The sequence below is a fragment of the Ascidiella aspersa genome, chromosome 4 (assembly GCF_963924565.1).
Source record: "Ascidiella aspersa chromosome 4, kaAscAspe10.2, whole genome shotgun sequence".
NCBI classification, from domain to species: domain Eukaryota; kingdom Metazoa; phylum Chordata; class Ascidiacea; order Phlebobranchia; family Ascidiidae; genus Ascidiella; species Ascidiella aspersa.
The window spans coordinates 8,629,225-8,650,195 of record NC_139450.1 but is presented as its reverse complement, the minus strand read 5'-3'; the positions used below and the strand labels follow the sequence as shown (position 1 = coordinate 8,650,195).

At 38.5% G+C, this 20,971-nt stretch overlaps 1 protein-coding gene across 1 annotated transcript; it reads right to left on the bottom strand.

Moving 5' to 3' along the window:
* Positions 1–1,927: 1,927 nt before the first annotated feature.
* LOC146146997 (uncharacterized) lies at positions 1,928–10,674 on the bottom strand. Its single transcript, XM_083388352.1, has 6 exons — positions 10,434–10,674; positions 9,660–9,692; positions 5,253–5,491; positions 4,555–4,738; positions 2,851–3,089; positions 1,928–2,378 (listed from the first exon to the last, which is right to left on the bottom strand). Exons 1-6 carry the CDS (start codon positions 10,633–10,635, stop codon positions 2,193–2,195), a joined length of 1,083 nt encoding a protein of 360 aa, XP_083244478.1. The 5' UTR covers positions 10,636–10,674; the 3' UTR covers positions 1,928–2,192.
* Positions 10,675–20,971: the final 10,297 nt, after the last annotated feature.

Sequence of the window (20,971 nt, the reverse complement as noted above, 5' to 3'; positions counted from 1 at the left end):
TATCTTACGTCAAAACGTTATGATCCAACCAAACCCTGTTTTAAAATCCTGACGTCATTCGAAATTTGTTCCCACGATATAGAGAAAGTCATTCTGACCCTAATTCACACACAATTACCGGACTAGCGTGGTTGACTACCAGGATTTGGTCAATACGTTGCGGTTAAATATGGGAAGCCGATACTGGAGCGAAGTCTTGCTTCCACATAGCAATTAACGCAATTATCCACGTGAATCGTGCGTTTATGTTAATGACCTTTGCTCTAGTGTTAACGACGTCAGTTCTTTCGATTTTTAGTTAACATTTAATTCTTGTTCTAAAATTAATTTCTTGTTCTAAAATTTAGGAAAATATTTTAACAGTGTTACCTTAAACCAGAGTTCACCATACTTTTCTTCGCAAAGGGCCGGATAACTTTAAAAATTGGCAAAAGCGGGCCGGATAACTGTAGATATTGAAGGTCGCGGGTGGGATATAAACGTTCTAACCTATTTCACTTGATAATTACTAAAGGAAGAAAACATACACAATTATTCACCAAAGTAGAGAGTAAGCTTTATGAAATCTTGACTCAGTTGACATTTCACCAAAATTAAAACTATAGTTTGGCTTGTATCAAACATTTCTGCTAAAACTACTAATAACTGTGTTTTCGGAAATATCCCGCGGGCCGGAATAATTAAACCGGCGGGCCGTAGTTTGGTGACTCTTGCTTTAAACCAAGGGTCTCAAACTCAAATTGCTCTGGGGGCCAAATGAGGACGTGCAAAATGCCCAAGGGCCGCAATTTACAATGAAATGTCAACCAACAAGAACAATAGGCTGATGATTTAGACTAGTTTTTTGTTTGTTCTGGCTATAACTGGCAGCTTTTTCATGGACAAGGACCTCGATATTGGGCCTTCAACTTGTCAGCAGAAACTAACCTCAGAGTTGCTTGTAGATGTGGACTGCCTAATATTGGCCAAGAAACCTTTTTGTTTGCAAAATGCTGGTTCTAGTTGTCTCTGTCTCTTACTTTGTCCTGGTAAGCATCATATTTATCGCGGTGCATTGTTTCGAAGTGCCGACACATGTTTTACTGTACTCCTTCATCACAGTTATTTTGGCGCTCTTTCACTATTGTACGTGAAAAGTTATGGAAAAAAAAAATAATAATACCGCATACCACAACGAATATTGTTTGGGTTAGGGTGCGGGTTAGCGTTTGGGTGAGGGTGGGTCAAGTAATATTATGTTTATTATTAATAATAACTTGACCCACCCTCAACCAAACGCTAACCCGCACCCTAACCCAAACAATACGTGTTGTGGTATGCGGTATTTGAAAAAAAATTTTTACATACAATAGTGAAAGAGCGCCGTTATTTTTTGCTGGCAAATAAGGCAATGACTAGTATCTCTGACCGCGGTGACAAAATATAACTCCTCCTACTTTTATCTTAAAAAACTTTATTTTCGTCTGTGATTTCACTCATTTTCGAAGCAGAAGACAAGGTTAATTCAATACTAGGCTAGCCTACACCTCGACAATCAATTTGAACATTATGACCATTTTGACTAACACCTGGCCGGCGCAGTTTCCAACGTTATTGTGACAACTTTACAGATGTGAATAGGCAATGTGACGTAATAGCAGATCTTTCACCGCATAAATGTTAACGTTTAATGGAGAATGGATGGTGAAGTTTAATGATTAGTTTCAGTTTTTTGGGGCATTTTTAGAGGGAACTTTAACTTTTCAAAACTGAAAAAAGATATGTGGCACTTGAGTATTGTCAAATACTTGAAAATCCAAAACTTCGACATGGGCCGCACAAAATGTTCTCGCGGGCCGCGTGTTTGAGACCCTTGCTTTAAACTATTCCAAGTTATATTTTTGAAAGGTTTAATTTGGCTCAGCTAAAATAAAAATTCATATGAAAGTGCGTTTATTTTAGCTTTGCGATCGCAAATGTCAACTCAATAAATACAGTATAAAAAAAGAAAAAAATTCTTGACACGCATAGAATACTTACAACGATACAGTCGAACTGCTCACACAAAAACACATACAAATAAAAAAAAAAAAAAAAACTTTTCCGGTAAACAATCGTTTTTGTTCGGAACCTTTCTTCAGGCGAGCGTCGTCTTTAAACGCCCTTCGTCCGTTTTCCGCAAATTACTCTTTCAAAATCCTCGTTTCCGCCTCTTACCGCACCGTCTTCTCGCACAGCGGATAAAACTTGGAAGTCGGACGTGCGTTAATCATGTCCCGGCGGTCTGGCTCCAGCGCCACTGCCATGGCAACGCGCGTGTTGCTTGGCGACTGGACCGGGAGGTACTTGGCCCAACGTACGAAGGGAGAAACTCGCTCGCCGAGGTAGAGAGTTGAGTTCTGCGTCAAGTTTTGGATTGTGTTATGCGAGTGTATACATTTTATTCGATATCCTATCAGTGTGGGAACCTATCTTTGTGCAATGCAAGTAAATGTTAGGCGGATTTGGGACATCTTTGTTGGGGGGGGGGGGGGCATGACGTGTTTTTGGAGATAACGTCACAAAGTTACGTGTAACGTGACGTAATAAAGTAACGTCAAAAGTTGACGTCACAAAGTTAAGTCCAACGTGGCGTTACAAAAACTAACCTTAAGAACACCACACAGTTCGTATATTTTGTTGAAGTTTTAGGTTGGAGAGGTCTTGCTTTCAATACAAAGGCTATATTACAAAGAAAATATTATTTCTTGAAAAGCGCAAAACGCCTTTATATCGTTACCAAAAAAAAAATGGGCTAAGACATGCTACGAGTCGTATTTGGTGACCCATGACCTAATTAAACCATTACAATCGCAAGACTTTGTAACTCACCGTATACAGAGCTCCTGTCCAGGCGACAACAAACTCATGCTGTGTGTGCAGAAAATCGTGCGAGTTGTTGAGTACGAACTCGTACACGGTGTCGTACACCACGGCGCTGTCCATAAGGGCCAGTTTACCCTGCTTGGCCCGACAGGCCTGTTGGGCGTTGCTGAAGGTCTTCATGTCCGGGATGCCGCGGGAATCCAGCAGGAAAAAGCAGCGCGACAGGTAGAGGACGCCTTCGCAAACTAAAATATGGAAAAAAATGCGATTTGGAAAACAGCTACACATGGTTCATTTCAGGGTTGTGTTTTAAACCTGTGTTTTAAACCTGTATTTTAAAAGCTTGTAGTAATTGTTTTGACATTACACTCAAAGCTTTATAGCACGAATATTTTTTAACACACACTCTTAGATACTTTTCAACAGGGGCGCTGTTCAAAACGCAAAGGGATCGCGACTGGTGTGACAACGCATCAGCATGCTAAAGGGCAAAAAGCGTTACAAAAAGTAGCAAGTGGTTAATATTGTACAGTGGGTAAAAACGTAGCAATCGTTTTGGAACAACATTCGGCGCTTCATTCGGAAAAGCCGTCTCTCGCGAAACGAGGTGAGACGTAATTAAAGGCTTGTATTTAAACTGTGAGCTTTCCTTGAAGTAAAACATTTTTAGATTTTTTTCTATGTTCGGCAATAAAGTTTGACATGGTTAGTTTTTAAGAAACTTGGTCACACAGGAAACAAATTGGACTTTAAACACTAAAAACTGTGATTATCTAAAAACATATTTCATTTAAATTTCGTTGAATGCTACAACTTTTGTTTTCACTAATACCCGAAAAAAGGGGCATTTAGAAAGAAACTGTGCGCCCTTTTACTTAGTAGGAACGCACAACTATTTTCTCGAAAATTACCACGTTTACTATAAAGGGCAATAAATGTTTTTTTCTGAGAAATAATGACTAGAAAAAGTCGGTTCCAATAAGAGCAGCGATTACTTCCGTGGTTGTATATGTCGCTACTTGTACGAATGCTTGCAAAACAATTGCGGGCTTGATTGCACGTGCACTTAAGTCCAAAAAGCCATCCAAGAGTTTTAATAGTCCAGCTCAGCGGCCTGTCACTAATGATTTCAATGACTTGACTCAAGTCTTTTTGCAAATGACTTGACTTGGCAATACATCTTAGAGTCAAAACCTGGGTTGAAATTAAGTGTTATCATTTAACATTTCATTATAAAACTGAGCTATCTATATTAATTTTTGCACACAAAACAATTTGCTTGCTTTATGTTGCGTTTTCGTTATTTTGTAGTTGGCGTATTGCTCATTATCGACCGAGTTTACTAATTTTACAAATTTATCGTTGTATTTTTATAGCAGTGATTTGACTTCAAGTTATTGTTTGAAAGGATTTGACATGGACTTGAATTATTTCACGAATGACCTGACTGCTGGGAGCCATTTTAAAAAGACTTGTTTACAACACTGCTGTAACATGGCTCAATTATGTTACTTTCCATAATACAGAAGCAGTGTTTCCAAGAAAAATGCCAAACAGTTCGAAATCCGGATATCGCAGCAGCGACATCAGATCGTAACCTAACTCGGCGCATGCATGAGGTTGCTGGTTCGATCCCAGCGCTCGCAACCCGCACTCATTTATTTCTTACAGCTATGGGACCGACGTACAGTGAGCCCCTAGGTTCTTTACCTCTCAGTTGTTGCTCGCAGAGAGGGTAAAAGCTAGAATTTGGCATCACATCGAGCATATGCTTCTGACCACCCTTTAATGAAACGGCCAGGGCTATCTTGTTCCGCTGTGGGATGTTGAACGGATGATGCTTGGCCCAGTGTACGAAGCTGGAGGCTCGCTTGCCCATGAAAACCGTGGAGTTCTGTCGAAAATAGCCAAGTCAAAATATAATGCGCCAACACTGTTGGAAATCTGATTGGCAAAGTTCTTCTGATATTTTACTTATTGGATTAACAGCTTTAGACGTTTTAAAAGTTGAAATTAATCGACTTCCGAGCTTGTCTTAAAGTGAGCTAATGTATGTTCCTGTTTGAGGTTCATTTTTTTTCTTTTTTGTTTTCGTGAACCGGTTTGTCCGGTAACTTTTATGCATGCGTGTGTATATATATATATATATATATATATATATATACATGTGTGTGTATGTTTGTTTGTATGTACCTCTGTAGTCTGTGTGTTTTCCTACGGCGTATGGGTGAGTGTATATGTTTATCTGTATATATCTATTTATATGTGCATATGTATGGGTATGTGTGCGTGTTTGTGCGTAGTTTGTCTGTCTTTGTTCGTATGCGTGTACTGTTGGTCAGTTTACTTCTATACATGTGTGTATATATGTGTCTGTGTGTCTGTGCTACATCTTGTTCTATTCTCACCTCGTACGACGCTCCCGTCCATGTGATGACGTATTGCTTTTCCGAGTGCAGAAAGTCGTTGGCGTTCCGCTCGATGTACTTGTACACCCGGTTGTACACGCTGGCGCTGTCCAGGTGGGCCAGGTGCGCCTTGCGCCGGGTACAGGCCACCATGGCCTCGTGGTAAGGCAGCATGTCTTTTTTTCCCTCGTCATCCATCAGGAAGAAACAACGCCCATTTGCTTCCACCCCACTGCAGTCTGTAGGTGAAAAGTGTGGATATTTAAACACCGTCCAGGCTTTTTACACACTACACGTGTTTGATATATTTGGCTTGTTTCGTTTAATTTTTATGTTGCGTTTTATTTTTAAGTAAAAAAAAATATATTTTAAGAACATTATTTCAGCTTCTTAACATGGGTTATATGGATAAGTTACATGACCCCTCTCGAGTGGATTGCTGCATATTCACCCTATATTAGCCACGTGAGTCGGTGGAATACAAGTTTGTTAAGTCGGAGCCTGATTGGGAACTTGAAGTCGGCAAAGTTGGCCGGAGTCTGACTCTCGTCTCAGGAGTTTATTTTTCCGCCGAAATTGGGTTATGGAGTGCGTTTAATCGCCCCCCATCCCTGCCTATAAGCTTCTTCTACATGGGCTTTGACGTTCCTACTAATCACAACCACCAACCACTATGCTTTAAAGTTTTATGTAACTCTTCGTTGTATTTTGAGTATAAAGGCGAGGACTCCGCACTCTATCCATAATTGTTAGCAACAAAGGTACTATGTTCTTAATCTCAAAGTTTTGCCTGTTAAGCCCGGAAACACTTCTTTGACCCGTCTTAAACCACCGCATGGTTTCCTGATTGATCTCTTGGTTGGTGAATATCACGTAATCTGAGCTTGGAAAACATCTTTCAGTCCGCAACATTTTTTCGCTACAGTTTCAAGAAGGTTTACTTTGAATCGTCGAACTTAAAGAAAAGGTGAAGAAAAATGTTCAAAATGAGACATTTCTCATGTCACCGCAACTGGAATTCCAAATTTCCAACCTTTCGCAAGCGCATCTGTTCGCGGTGGCGAAACAATTTCGACGCAGTTTCTTGCCCGCGACCTACGCGCAAACAAAACCGCCGAAACATATTGCTCGTGTGCCGCCGCGGAATAATTGCCCGGCGTCGACCCGGATTAAAAGCGCTCTCTTTTCTTGTGGCCGCCTTAAAGTAGAGTAGCTCAAGTAGAAGCGTGCGAAGCAACCTTGACCTCGTTTCCGTGAAATGCGAGTCACTTTCAAGTGCTGTCACGCGATATTAAGTTCCGACACGACTGGTATACGTTAACCGGTTTGTACGGGCCACTTAACAAACAGCTGCTTGACCTTCATCTAACCCTGTTATGGTCGCCGGATAAGCGCTTGAAACCTGGGTTTGAAAAGTTTGCAAACTATGCAAATTGATTTGGAAAATCGTAACACAATACTTTTCCCGTTAAAATTTAAACTAGGTAAGTTTGAAATATCGTTTCAAACGTAGGTAAAAAAAATAAATAAAAATAAAAACTTGCCTAAAGATTGATAGAAGTCACAAAAAAACAGACTCCGACAATCAACCAATTCAAGAAACGGCCTTCTAATGATCAGCTTTAACAAAAATTAAAAGTTTTTTGGAAAACCTTTTATTCACAAACGTTTAGTACTTATTTGGTAATACTAATTGAAAAAATTAATTTTCTAAACAGGTTGCAACTATTATTGAAAGACACAAACACAATAAGGCATGCTTCTTGTAATGGCAACGGCGAATGCTACAGTCCTAATTTCTAAGAAAATATTTATCAGCTAGATCTATCTCTCGATGTTTATCTCACGCGAGAAACAAACCGCTCCAGGTGGCGTAGATCTCAGTGGCGAAAGGAGCTTAAAACCAATTACCTATAATCACGCCCTAATGCCAAAATAGCAGCGGGCTCTTTTTCATACTTATCACCTCTAAAGCTATAATAAGCATACATTTCAATATATCTATTTTAGGCCGTTTGTCAAACCCTTAGCTAGTTTAAAGGCGTCAATATTAGGCGACACCTTTATTTTGCCACCCTGATGAAGGTGGAAAAAGGCCACGTAAAAACAAATTAACAAAATGTGTTGGCTGATTTAAAAGTGTCCAAAAGTGGAATATATATAGTTGGGCGTCTAGCAGTGTTTTTTTTAACATGCTATACATTTTTAAGGCATCAGGCCTACCAGTCGTGAAAAAACAGTTGTGAAAGTAAGTTGGCACGACCCGGAACGGCGTTACGGTAAAAAAGTTTTCAAATGTAAAAAAAAAGTATTTTTTTTACCAGGCTTTTCCACTAAAGATGTTAAACGACGATTTAATGTTAGTTGCGTACTTGTGCACGACATCGAACTATGACCACAGCTTTCCTAACGTTACTTGTTTTATACGCCCCGCGATGACGTAACTTTGTGACGTCACCACTGAAAATATTGATCGCTACGGTAAGAAAAGCATTCTACTTTTACCTAAGGTTTAAACCACTATTTTTTTTTCGCTTTTCCATCTCATTTCCTAGTGAACATCCTTCAAAAACAGGCGGTTTAATTCGTTTCACCAAGGTTGAGAAATTAAAAGAAGACCGGCTGTTTTCTTAAGTGTGTCAAAGTGGAGCGTATAAGTGGGCGTGTTCCTGATGTATTAGTTGGCGTATGCTTGAATCGAAAGCAGGGCGTTCACATGAAACACTAAACAGCGTTCGCACGCAGTCGACAATTAATTGATCGGGCATTCCTCAGATTGCAGTGTCATGCACCTTTTGATCTTCGAACATAACGCGCAGCATTGCGGGCAGAAACGGCCTAATTACTGACGTTTCGTCGCCGCCTTAAAAGGATCGTGTCGGAAGTTGCGGTTACTCTGACATGTTGCTGGGATGTGTTTCTTAAATTCCTTAAGCATCACAACAAGTTAATTAGCTATACCAACATAATATCCGCGATGGCATATCCTTGAGCAGTAGGGGTAAAGGCCGTATACGATCGCCTGTTTTACGTGTATAAACAGGTAGTAATGTTTTTCTATTAAACATACCTGTTTCACACGTTTTTGTAATATTTAAGGGACATAAATTGCTTAGCTAACCAACTGTATTTACGCTCTACGCCTTTCAAAAAAGGTTTGCAATTTATTGGGACCATTAATGATTTTTTTTTATGATTGAGTAACAACTTTGCTTTTTTTGTAGGTTTTCAAAGGTTTGGTTTAGGATAATGATAAAATATTCGCAATGCAATTTTTATTATTTTTACCTCTTTGTGAGGTTTTTCAATCGGTGAAAAAGCCCTTAAACACTGACAGGACGGACTGTTTTTGAAAAGTTTAGTTCCTTGTAGCGGTTTAACGAACGTTTACGACAACGACAGTGTTATTGTGAAGGACAGATTTTGCCAATCTTATAAAACGCTAATACCGGATAGGTATTGCAATTACAATTATCAAAAGAGTTGATTATTATTATTTTTAAACGTGCTTTCAAAAAAACAAGTTAGTGCTTTCAACTTGCGAATTCAGGCCAGTTTTTTTTGTGTGAGACGATCGTTTGCTGGCAAATTAACGAGGCACGACTTTCGAAGAACGAACTGCCCCGACCCCATTAGGCAGGTGGTGACGGGAATTTCTCTGAAATGACATAACTGGAAGGAGGGTTCCAAACTTAACAGGAACATTAAAACTGTCCGACGTGAACAAGGGTAAACGAGGTATCCTATACATAAATGTAAATTAGTGTCCACGTTTTTATCATTTGGGGCTAGATTTAAACTTGGCTGCTAGTCGTGTTGCCTATTTTAAGTGCTGAATTGTTTATTTTTTAAATGTGTCGTTTTGAAATAATTTGTTAAAATTGGCCTTGCTTTCCTTGCACTACAATCCTAATGAAATCAACTAATTTCGGCAATAGCCTTTCCGAAGGCGCATGGGTTATAATTATGTCTAGAGACATGTCTGATATACTTGACATTTATTCGAAAACCGATACCCGATATTATCGACAAAAAATATCGCGATCAGATCCGATACCAAATGACGTCATTACTATGATTTAAAAATAAGCAAAATATTAGGCAATTAAGTTACCTTAAGTTGTGAACCAGCCATTTCATAATAAATTTACGTTTCAAGTTTAAAACCTGGACCGTATATCAAGTCTGAAATGCTATACTAATTTAGTATCGGCTTGGCACCTAGTATGGGACGAGTAGCGATACTATCATTTGCCGTCGGCTGCGATACGATACTATCGGACATCCTGGTTGAAGATTATTCCGTATAATCATCTGTCGCTACTACGTTAGCGATCACAGTACATGCCCATGTGGATTATACGGCTTAGTTTCCATCCGGCGTTTAACTTTTAAACGTTTTCTTACCTTTCGTTTCCGTCTTCACTTTTCGCAGAGCCTCTAAAAATATAAAAACGTTTTCAGCATTTATAGTCAGAACATTTGCCGGGAAGTGGAAACCTAAAATGTATGCGAAACGCGGAGTGAAAAGGTCGCCTGTTACGTCTGCCATTTGTTAAAAACTATAAATTTCAATCATTGTCACATGTTCGACGTAAAGCAGTTGCGTCACTTATTGTTGTTGCGTCATGACTATTGACAATAAAAAGTTTCTCAACTTTGCAAAAATAAACTATCTATCATCTACTGACAGTGTTATGGCGAGTTTACCAACTTTAATAGTTTAACGTTTTACTTATTGTCAATGACTTGACTTGGAGTCGACTTATTTGAGTTTTAGGATTTGAGTTATTTACTTAAGCTATGTATCAAATGACTTGATTGGGGTATAGGTCTTCTACAGTGATTTGTTTACACCATATGTAAGAAGTCTATTGATACCAGCCCTTATTAAAAGAGTTAACTGTTTTTTAATAATTCGTGTTAAAAGGTAACAACACTTATAACTTGGAAATTGCATAAAAAGTCTAATATTTTTACAAAATAAATCTTATCCTGATTATAAAATTGCTCTCGATTAGCTTATTCTAAGTAAGCACAGTTACGCAAAATTCGTCGGCCTCACGCTATTTGTACGGTTTGCATAAATATATATGATTTTTAATAGCTATAATTTAATAGCATTTTTTAATAGTTTGTTTACCACTTCGTTTCCAGTGTGTTAAAACTAGTTTTTCCAACCTGACAATCTTTCGACCCGCTTTTCCAGCCTGGCCACGCCTGACGTGTCACAGTCCTTTGCTTGACTGCACACGGTGTGGACGACCTTGCACGACCAGTAGCACAGTTGTTTGTTGAGGCAGGGGTCGGATAACTCGCTGATGGCTGCGCAAATTAGGCAGTGACCGGCCAAAACTAGCGCCAACAGGGTTGATTTGTGCATTTCAAAGGTTTGTTAAAGTTAGGGGACCACCTTAGCGTGAAATCTGGAACAAAAACATCCGAGCGGTTATGTTAGTGGTTTTCAAACGATACGTCGCGACTAGAAATGTTCGATTCTCGGATACTTTTTCATAACCGATATTCTAGACAAAAAGTATCGCTATTCGATCCGATACCAAAGAAAACTTCATTCCTATGCTTCAATAAGCAAAATAAATGAAATTCAAACGTTTAAAGGTATTTTTTTTTGTCGTTGCGCACAAATTTGCTTCAGCGTTAAGGACTTTAGTTACCAACATGTTAATTTAAAAAAAAGATTCAATAAAAGGTTAAATCGCTTCATCGGATCGCAAATCATGCCTGAAATTATTGTATTAACTGAGTATCGGACCTGCACCGATACCACCCAGGTATCCGACCAGTAGCGGTACTGTCGCTTGGCATCTCGTATCGGCCCTGATCCCATATTTATGGACATCGACCAAAGGTTTGATCCCTGTTGGATTTAGTTTGATCGCCGAATGTAGCCTATCGGCAATACAAAGTCGTTTTTTTTATCCAAATCGAACCTTTTTATGCTATTGTCCTGTATGTGTTTTGTTCGCTTTAAGCTTACAAAAATCTCAGTGAAGAGAATAGGGTTGCCAAAGTTTCGTTATGTCTACGCTTAGAATTTTGGTCGCGGCGAAGAAAGGAGAAACACTGGGTTACGTGCTAAGATTTAAGATTTCCAGACCTAGCTTACACTTGTGGAACCAATAGTGCTATTCTTAAGTTTCGTGAAAGTTAAATTTAACAGAATAGCTATTTCGCAATTATACTCTTTTCTTGTGGATGATATAAAATTTATGCCTTAATCCTAATTAGACAATATAATAATTATAATTTTAAGGTTATTATATTCGCCCAATCAATAAATACCAAGAACAGCTAGTAAACCTTTGTTTAATGGTATATGACAAACAAAAGCGTCCCAGGCGAGACTAATTGTATATCATGACAATATTAGCCATTTTTATAAAATGTAGGGGAACTACCTTGCTATAAGGTTAAAAACATTCGTGCTTTACAACACAAAACGCAAACATAATATATAGTACGTTTAGAATAACGAACAGAAGCAAAATCAGAAATATCACTTAGCAACCATCTCTTAGGATATCGCTACAAAGTTGCACAATCCCTGATGGTCTACCACTTTCTATCAGGAACCAACACTGGAAGCGGAACCAATGAAAAGCCACAGGCTAAAAATATTTTGGGAAATCTCAAAGCTCAATACCGCATCCCGATACGATCGGTTATTTCTCATGGTTATTCCATGTGTTTTGTTCCTTTACAATTTCGTACAAGTTGCCTTGCTGGGCATATAACACGATAGGTTAAACTATTGTTTTGGCTCTCGCAATATTATTGCGTCACGGATTGAAAAGTCTCAAGCAGCAAAATGTCAGACATCAAATCGTAGGAAAAGTGAGAAGGAACACAACACGAGTCTCAACACCAAAATTTTAGACAGTAAAGATGTTTAGAAATACAACGACTCAACAGGTTCTAAACTTTTCAACCCAAAATCAAACTTCTTAAGAATTAACTAACATCCTACATATTCGAAGTAGGCACGTAAATTACACAGAGACCGAACTAAAAAAATGTAGTTAGAACACCTCAGGTTTTAGAATATCTTATATTACATTGCATTTTTTTGACATACGCAGACACCATTCTTACGTAAGTTATAATCTGTTTTTAACCAGACTTTTGGAACAGAGTTACGTCATTTCCACCCACAATTACTTAAAAATTAACTTTAACGCTCACGCCCCAAGTGGCATTTAATGACGAAACCACAGATCACTCATAGCAAAAAAGACTCAAAATAAAAAAATCCATTTTCCTCGAATTATTGTTCATATTTTGCGACCTAAATCGAACTTTTTTCTTTTAAATTACTCTCTAGCATTTTTACAGAAAAACTTCCCCTAAGAAATACAGATTTTCGCGAGAGCAGACACGATTCACGTCACTCTGCAAAAGTCAGTGGGAGGGAGGAAGTCAAGGAATCGGCTCAACTCTCCGCGCTACTGCTGGTAAATCGCAAACGCTCGTGGTATTTATGTCTTCGTCACAGCGCGAAAAAAGAAAATCGGGCTGAGGCGGTGGTAAGCGGTCTCGAAAAAAAAGCGATGAAAAAAGACAAAAAATCGGAGACCGTGAACCACGTGCTTTTCGGGTGACCTTTGCGACGTGGCCTTGTGACTTTTACGCAGGCACGTTTGTTGAAGTGATAATCAAGTTGTATGTGGATTAGTCTTTTAACTTGCGAAAATACCCGCTGATTCTTGAATGGTCACGTACGCTTTGCTAAATTTGCTTTAAAATCCTCACAATGCGTGCCGAAGAGTCATTTAAACATTACACATCACGTGATTTTTTGTGCGCACGCGACAAAAGGTAAGATTGATTAAGTTGCCATTTTAATGGCCACAACTTAATTCTCTTCAGGCTTGCCCTTTTATAGCGCTGCCATGTCGCGATTGCGTGAGTATGTGATATAGGGATGGACCTAAGCGAAACTATAAATGGCCGTTTCTCCAAAACCTCTGTGAGATAATTCGCCGAAAGCGCTTTTTGTCGGAATTTAAATGCGATATTCGAATCCCGTTGAAACTGCGCAGTTAAAACGATTCCGAGGCTCTAGTAAATGTCCCGTTAATGCGTAAACACTCTGTTTAGCCTTGCTATAAATTTCACCAACAATGATTTTTAAGTGTGATAGCACATGATCTGCTTAAATCCTATTTACTTTGCACAAACAATAAAATGAGAAACTGATTTACTTGCCCCGTCATTACGTGAACGAGTCTTCATAAATTTACCAAGAATTCTAACATTTTTTATGTCTTGATAAAACAAAAACGTCTGTCAAAAAGCGACATAAGTTCACAAAATTCGTTACAACTGCGCATTTAAAAAAAAACTTGAATAAAAAAACAGCTTCTTTGGCAGATATATTTCTGCTCCAACGTTACGCTAACCTGGTCTTCAGGTTGAATGACGACGAGCATTCATAGTCTTTAAAAAGCTTTAAATGTTGAAAACAGCGTATTTAAATTTGAATAAAGCTTCAAACACCTTTTTACTTGCATATTGGTTGTCAGTTGTATTAATTGAGATAAAATCAATTTAAGCCACTACTGAGTCGTTGTTTTTCCCGGCCATTGGTGTTCATCTATTTTATCTACCTCTTGGTCAGCTGAACATGCTAATGCAACAGAAAAAAATTCAAGATCACATCACAAAAAAAAAAAAAAAAAAAAAATTTCAAGATCACATCACAAAGCAAAACTCCTTTATAAGGATGCAAAATGAATATTATAGTTTTAGCGGTTGGAGGCCTTATTTAATCGCTGCTTTTAAAATCGCAACAAGGCCTATAAGCATGCTGGTCGTTGAACTGCTATTTGAAGCGACCTACTAAATGTAAAGTCGCAATGCTCATTTGACATTTATCTGCTCTTTAAGTGGCTATTATGAGAAAAATCGTTTTGGGAAGTAAATTTTTGCACGCTTGTCATCTCGAGGCATAAACTTGTATTATGTACGCCCACAATATTTTACAATTATCCCAATTAACGTCATCGTATAGCCATAAAAGTTGTTTTTTTAACTTTATATTGTTGCATTTTCAATTTTTGCAGCAAATGGATAAGCGATAATTATAATTAATGCGCATTCACTGAAAGTAGGAACGGATTAATTTGCTTTTGTCACGCAAAACAAGCTTCTTATTAGTTTTTACCAATTATCTACGCCAAAGCATATGCAATGACGTCACCCAAGGTATATTGTGACGTTGCAGTCAGCTTGATTTTGAACTTTGGTCAAAACGTCTGCGAAATACCAAACACGCAAATTAGGGCTGTATGAAAAACGTTAATTAACCCCAAGTTATGATGAATTTGTAAAAGAAATATGTTGAAAGGTTGTTACGTCATGTTTTGCGATTTGTGCAGGTCCCTTGTGACGACATATAGCGCCGCTGCGAAAGGTTTTGACGTAAAAGTTTTCTTGCTTGAGTCTGCCGGTTTAAAGGTCGAGCCGTTTAGTTTGGGCGAATTTTCAAACTTGTAGAAGATTTGTCGTGTTTAACATAGACTGTAAGTATATAGCAATATTTATTATTCATATAACGTATCCATCGGCTTTTGACAGTAAGCCAGTACTTTGGGACCTACTAAACAAAGTTATTGCATAAATAGTTTTATTGAAATTCGTGAAATAGTTTTATTGAAAGTTTGGTATATAGTTTGATGATATGTTTTCAAACTAGGAAAAAAAACGTATGCTTTAAACATTTGATTTGTGTAAATAAAAATAAAAACAATTAAAAGTAAGGACGGCAAAAAACGAAACGGTTGTCTTGTAAAACGTGCAGGTTGGATTTTAATGTACTTCTAGTCTCTGTGTAGGTTATTAGCGCATTGACCGACAAGTCTAAATCATGATCTGCCAAAAGCAATCGATCCATCAGAACAGCAGGTTTAAACAGCGTAATAAAAGTAAAGTGACCAAAAAATTTGGGTAGCTACAGTTGTATGCCGCGCCTCTGCCCCAATAGGCTCACACAAAATTGCTTTACAACTGCTCTGTATGCGAGCTTTGGTTTCACGGGGCTTTTCAAACCTTCAGACTTTGATAGATTACATCAGGAACTTTCATGTGGGCTGTATATTGCTAGATGCTTAGGCCGTAAATCATGTTCGTTAAATCACACCAAAGCGAGGTATAATGGGTCAAACATGTTTTACAGACCTTCTACACTCCTCGGGTTGAACTATTTCCAATGTTTTCTGTTACCCATTATTTCTTTGCACCGAAGCTGTATGCGTGTGACTTTTATGGACTGCTTTGGTTTGTTTGTTACACAATCGGTTTCAAACAACTCGACGGCCTATAGAAAAAAAAAATATATCCACGGCCAATAGAAAATTAGCTCGAGTCTCGTGTCCTGAGCCCTGGGTTTGTTGTTAACATTCTAGTTCTAATTTTGCCAAAGCTTATTTTTACATATAACAATTGCCACATTTTCCTAATCAGAAACAACAAGTTAGTCTACCTTTTTAAAAGTAAAAACTTTATAGTGACATCTTCCAAACAACGTTTAAATCACGATCTATATAAACACGTATTTCTTGAACGTTAAAGGAAACGGTTTATAGTTATTCTAAAAATACATTAGGCTCAACGGAGATCTAATTTGCAGATACTTTAACGCGTCGTATAATTGCCGATTTCTTTGCAACGAACTGGAAATGAGATTTTGCTGACGCGCGTGCCGTTTCAAAATTGATTACTTTATGTGAAAAACGTGACTAAGATTTGTGGAGTTTTTCGAAAGGCCAAAAGTTGAGTAACGCTACTACATCCAGTAGCGCCCATTTACGTTTTTCGGGTTTTGTTCAGTTGATTGTAACACCCACAATCTGTATGTATTTTATAAACAATTATTATACAAACGTTAAAGCATATCAAAGTAATGCATCTCAAACCATCTTTTAAATGTTGAAATAAGAAAGAAAAATCTTTAAAGCAATCTTTTAGAACTCGCGGTCCCAACACTTTACAGTTCAAACCACATTTCGAGTACAAAATGATTAATAGGTTATCAAATAATTTTAAATGTGTAGTAATGTGGTAAAACAAAACATTGCCTAATCATTTCGCAAAGGACAAATTTCACATAATTTATTGACTTTGGTTGGCCCATAACCATTAAAGTTGTAGTCCCATGATGTAACTTCGTCGCATAAATAATGGCGTAACTCGTGCTACCGCAAGCGAATTGCTGCCTTTCCTACACTCTACCTTAAAAAACCTTCCAAATATGGGTTATAGAGGTTGCAGCCTACATTATACAATGACTGTACTCCCGCCCCTACAGACAGGTCTGAACTAACGCACCCAACAACACCCAAAATACGTGTGAAGGTTTAACCGATTTGCGTCATTCCAATTAGCAAATAAACGCCCTTCAACACCCGAAACCCACAGCCGTTTCTTATTGGTCGCACGCTCACCAAATTTTAACCCGTTCCCATCGATTCTTGCCTGCTAATTGCGGCGATTACGACCATATTTTACCTACAGTCAAAAGCACTTTTTATCGACGTACAGGCGTGGTAGCCATTTTGCGAACTCATTGGGCGTTGGCCCCGAAAGCCTAATTAATTTCAATCAAACGTTTTTATTAAAAGTCCTTCCGCGAAAAAACGGATTTGAACTTTTGCACTCAGTTCATCTAAAGGGGAACGCAATTTTTTGTAAGCTTTTTAATTTAGCTTTGGGGGGGTTGTAATTCTCTCGGCTATAATTGCACGTTGGCTCGCGGCGTCGCCTGGCCTCTTCGTCCGTCCAAAGGAGCCGTAGCAAGTATAGTGACCTCAAAGACCTCGGCCTAATTGTAGAACGGCGCGGTACAAAGAACGAATCCTTCGTGTTTTTGCTTTAAAATCACCGAGGCATTTTAAGTGCGCTTTGAGAAATATCGTGCCGGGCCCCGATGATAAATCGTGTTTGCACGCAATTCTTCTCGCTTTGAGGTTAAATGCTTGCAAGGGGTGTGCTGAGGAGTGGAATACATATCAAGCCCACACGGAAGTAGGTGAAATTAATTTGAGGTTTCAGAGGAGTCCTTATTTGTCGTCAGCGAGAAGATTTGCCTTGATTGTATTTCTGCTTCCTATTTTGTCATTAAAAAATATCGCTGTTTAAAGAGAAATTAGCTGAAAAACACATTGTTAACCTTTCTCTGACTTCACCGAATTGCGACCTGGCCTATTCTTTGTCCAGAAATTAGACATATAAAGATTTATAAAGGTTACAACTTGCTATGCAACTTCTGTATTCCCGTCCTTAAACAGGTCAACATCTAAATGGCGTGTGCAATTTGAGATATAATCAAAGTCCTAATTTTTACTCAAAATAAAGTATTTCCATTTTCGCAAATTTTTCTTTGAAACTATAAAAAAAATTTAAGAAAATAAATATTAATTCAAATATTGTGCCAAGCCCAAATGAAATAACAAATATGGTTTCACGATTCAACCATTTTCTCTTTTCAATATTAATCCAAAGTTCGTGTGGCATCGAGAAAAATTCCCAATTTATCAGGCGTCAGGCCATTTCGCCATTAAAAACCGTTCCGCGCAGATAAATTGCATTTCGACAAGTAATTAAACTCGTGATGGAAGCGTTTCTATTCCAGGCTCTTTGGACTTGGTATTTTCGGCTTCTTAGCTGCGCCTTTCGGGGCCAACAAGGTTAGTTCTCGCAAGGACTCACTCCCAAATGGACCGCAGCTATTCCAATCTCATCTCGTTCGAATCGCAAATAACCAGACCATCCCTCATCTGTCTCGGAAAGGGGAAAGTCCCCGCCAGCGGCTGAGACTGCTAGCAATTTCAAAGCAGCTTTTGCACGCGATGGGTCGCCTTGAACTCCGAATTGAGAACGGTGGGCGGCGCCTTTCAAGAAGCCGCTTTAAAACGCTCTAAACAACGAGTTTGTATGCATCGGCTGTGGGCAGTTTCCGTTCCATACGCACCTTATGTAGTGCTTCTTTTTTAGCTTTCCGTACGCTAAAAAACTCCAAAAAAATAGGAGAAACACTATAAAAAACGTCAGTTTTAAAGCTTGACGATTGCCCTTCACAAGATTTCAAGGTGTTAGGCAATATTATATAAGTTGTTTGTTAATGTGACAGTCTTGCATGCTTGTCTGCATAACTACTTAATACAAATAGTTTGTTTTCCAAACTATTGGGACAGAGTTTTGAATTACTTATAGGCATATTTTCCAGCACAGCAGTATCAGGCTGTAAAACGCTCTTTTTTTAAACGATTTTCTGGCCGACAAAACAATAATAATAATTGGATGCGTGCGAAGCCAAATGACGTCCCTGGTTCCCGCCTGTTTGAAAGCCACAAACCAAGCCCCGATTTAAGCTTGTTCGCCTTGTAAGTTTACCGTCGGTCGGTTAATCAAGCCTTACGTTTCCCCGACGAGGAAATTCGTCGAAAGGCAATTACTTCTGGATTTGGGATCTAAGCCTTGCTCGCTTGTGGCATAACACGATGCGGTTTTTCGAGCAAACAACCATGGCCGTCGCGAGACTCTTGCGTTTAGAGAGAAACGCTGCGGTGTTTTAAAGTGCATTTATTTTCGGCAAAACAGGCCTCCGCGTGCGACACTCACGACTTGCTGAGATCTATTTCGCCACAAATCCGAATTCTTATTTTTTGAATTGGTAGGCGACCTGCGAAACAAGGACGTTAATTGTGTCTCCAACAGCGCATTCAGAAAATCACTGTGTTAAAAACTATATCTGGCAAAATACTCTTTCGGGCAAGTTTTTTTAAATCGTTAAACAATTTTTAAATCGTTAAACAAACTTTCCAGAAAAAAATCTTTTATCTTTAGTCTTCAAAAAAATCAAAAGATCTTTCGACAAATCAACAACTATTATTTTTTACTGTTTTCAATCATTTAATTGGAACTTTTAATAGTTCAGAGTACAAATAAAATGTTTTTGATCTTACGTTTCCGACAGTGATCTTAAATTCCCTCCTATTACCGAATTACGTAAAAGAAAAAAATATCGCCAAATGTAATGTTTAAGTGTAAACATTACGTTTTTTTTTCATACACCGCAATCATTACAGTTCTCTACATTTCCCGACTGTAATTGTGATTTAAGACGCTAGCGTTCTGTCCCTTATTGGCCAATGTTTCTTCAATCGGCGAATGGTCCACCGTCCCCAGGGTACATATGATTTTTGCAAGGGCGAAAAATCGAGAGAAGGGTAAATAATTTATAGTTTATTTTGCTATTGCTGTTGGTACCGATTTATAAACTTGCACCAATCTAAGAATCTAACAAACATCATTATTTGTTAATAATATGTGGCAAAGGGCAAACCCATTGAGCTCAGTCTTGCAGCAACGATGCTAACCCAACAAAACTTACAGTTAGCCGACCCGCCATGACCAGGTCTTACAGTTATCCAGCCCCCTTATGGACGTTTGGTGACCCCTGCCCTAGGCTATTAAAATAGCAAAAAAAACTTTTCAAATGTGATTTTAGGATACAGGTTCCTTGAGCAGGTGCGTTGGCCTGTTCTGCAGCTTTTTGATACATTCCTGTATGACTTTGTCTATCATGTAATCTCTATATCGCGTGTCGGCGACAAACCTGAGATCGTTGTCTTGCAAACGTGTTACGTTTCTCACAGGTTACGCAACGCACTCGCGCACAACCTGCTAAACCTCTTTATTTTATCAGGTGTTCACAGTAAACTCTTACTTTTAAATGTTAAACTTTTTCCCTTGTATTGCTATTTTCAAATATGATTTACATTTATATACAACAATATCCACCTTAAATGTGCCGAACGCATTGTTTTCCGGCGTTTATTTTGCAAGCAGAAAACTTTCGAACTCCAAATAGACTGCAGCACATTTTCGACGCGTTGCGCATTTTAGCAAACCGCGCAAAAATTTAGCCCGAAGACCCGAAATTGCATGCAGCATTTTACCAGTAAAGAAAATTAAAAGAGCTTGACTTTTTAGAAGACCACTTTGGACCCACTGGTAATTTTAACTAATTTTGAGAAGCTTATTTCGAAATATGGCCAAATAATTGGGGAAAGTTCTAAGTATAATGCTGCAGCCATTTTCCTATGTGATTAATTTTTTTTTGTGTCATACTATTAAATTTTTTTACAAACGGTTTTTCTGTCTTTGGCGTTTTACTATTTGTTGTAAAACATTGTCAAACAAGGATTACTATTCGAATTAATAGACTAAATAAGTCTGTTTTAATTGAACTGCTGGAATTAAACATACGTTAGTTGAATTTAAATCGAGTGTTCTGTCCCATCGAGCCCTATTTCCGACTAAACTTAAAAGATAACTGTGCTAACGTTCATTTGCTCATCATTTATATAGTTTATATGATGTCTATGTTCTCTGTGAAGTCAATTTAAAGCAAGACGACGTCCTTCAAGTAATACCACCAAAACCAATGGCTAAAAATGCCCATGAACGCATAACACCCAAGACTTGTATTTGCTAAAAATCGTGGGAACGACTTTGTGGTAGGAAATGTCGCGCAAGCAAGACCACATTGCGATACGGGCGTCATAAGGTACAATCAGGGGATTTAAGATGGTTGGAGGGGAGATAAGGTTGCTGCGAAATTTCACGCCACTATACTTGCTCTTCAACTTTTGCTTCTGTTTGACGTTAAAGTTCAACCGTATAATGCAAGGGCGATT

What these genes read in the sequence shown, in the direction of transcription:
- LOC146146997 (XM_083388352.1), bottom strand. Translation starts at nt 10,635, where the DNA reads ATGCACAAATCAACCCTGTTGGCGCTAGTTTTGGCCGGTCACTGCCTA. An exon ending in AGTGAAGACGGAAACGAAAG is followed by an intron (nt 5,492 to 9,659) that starts GTAAGAAAACGT and finishes TTTCACCTACAG; the next exon opens with ACTGCAGTGGGGTGGAAGCA. An exon ending in GGACAGGAGCTCTGTATACG is followed by an intron (nt 2,379 to 2,850) that starts GTGAGTTACAAA and finishes AACTTGACGCAG; the next exon opens with AACTCAACTCTCTACCTCGG.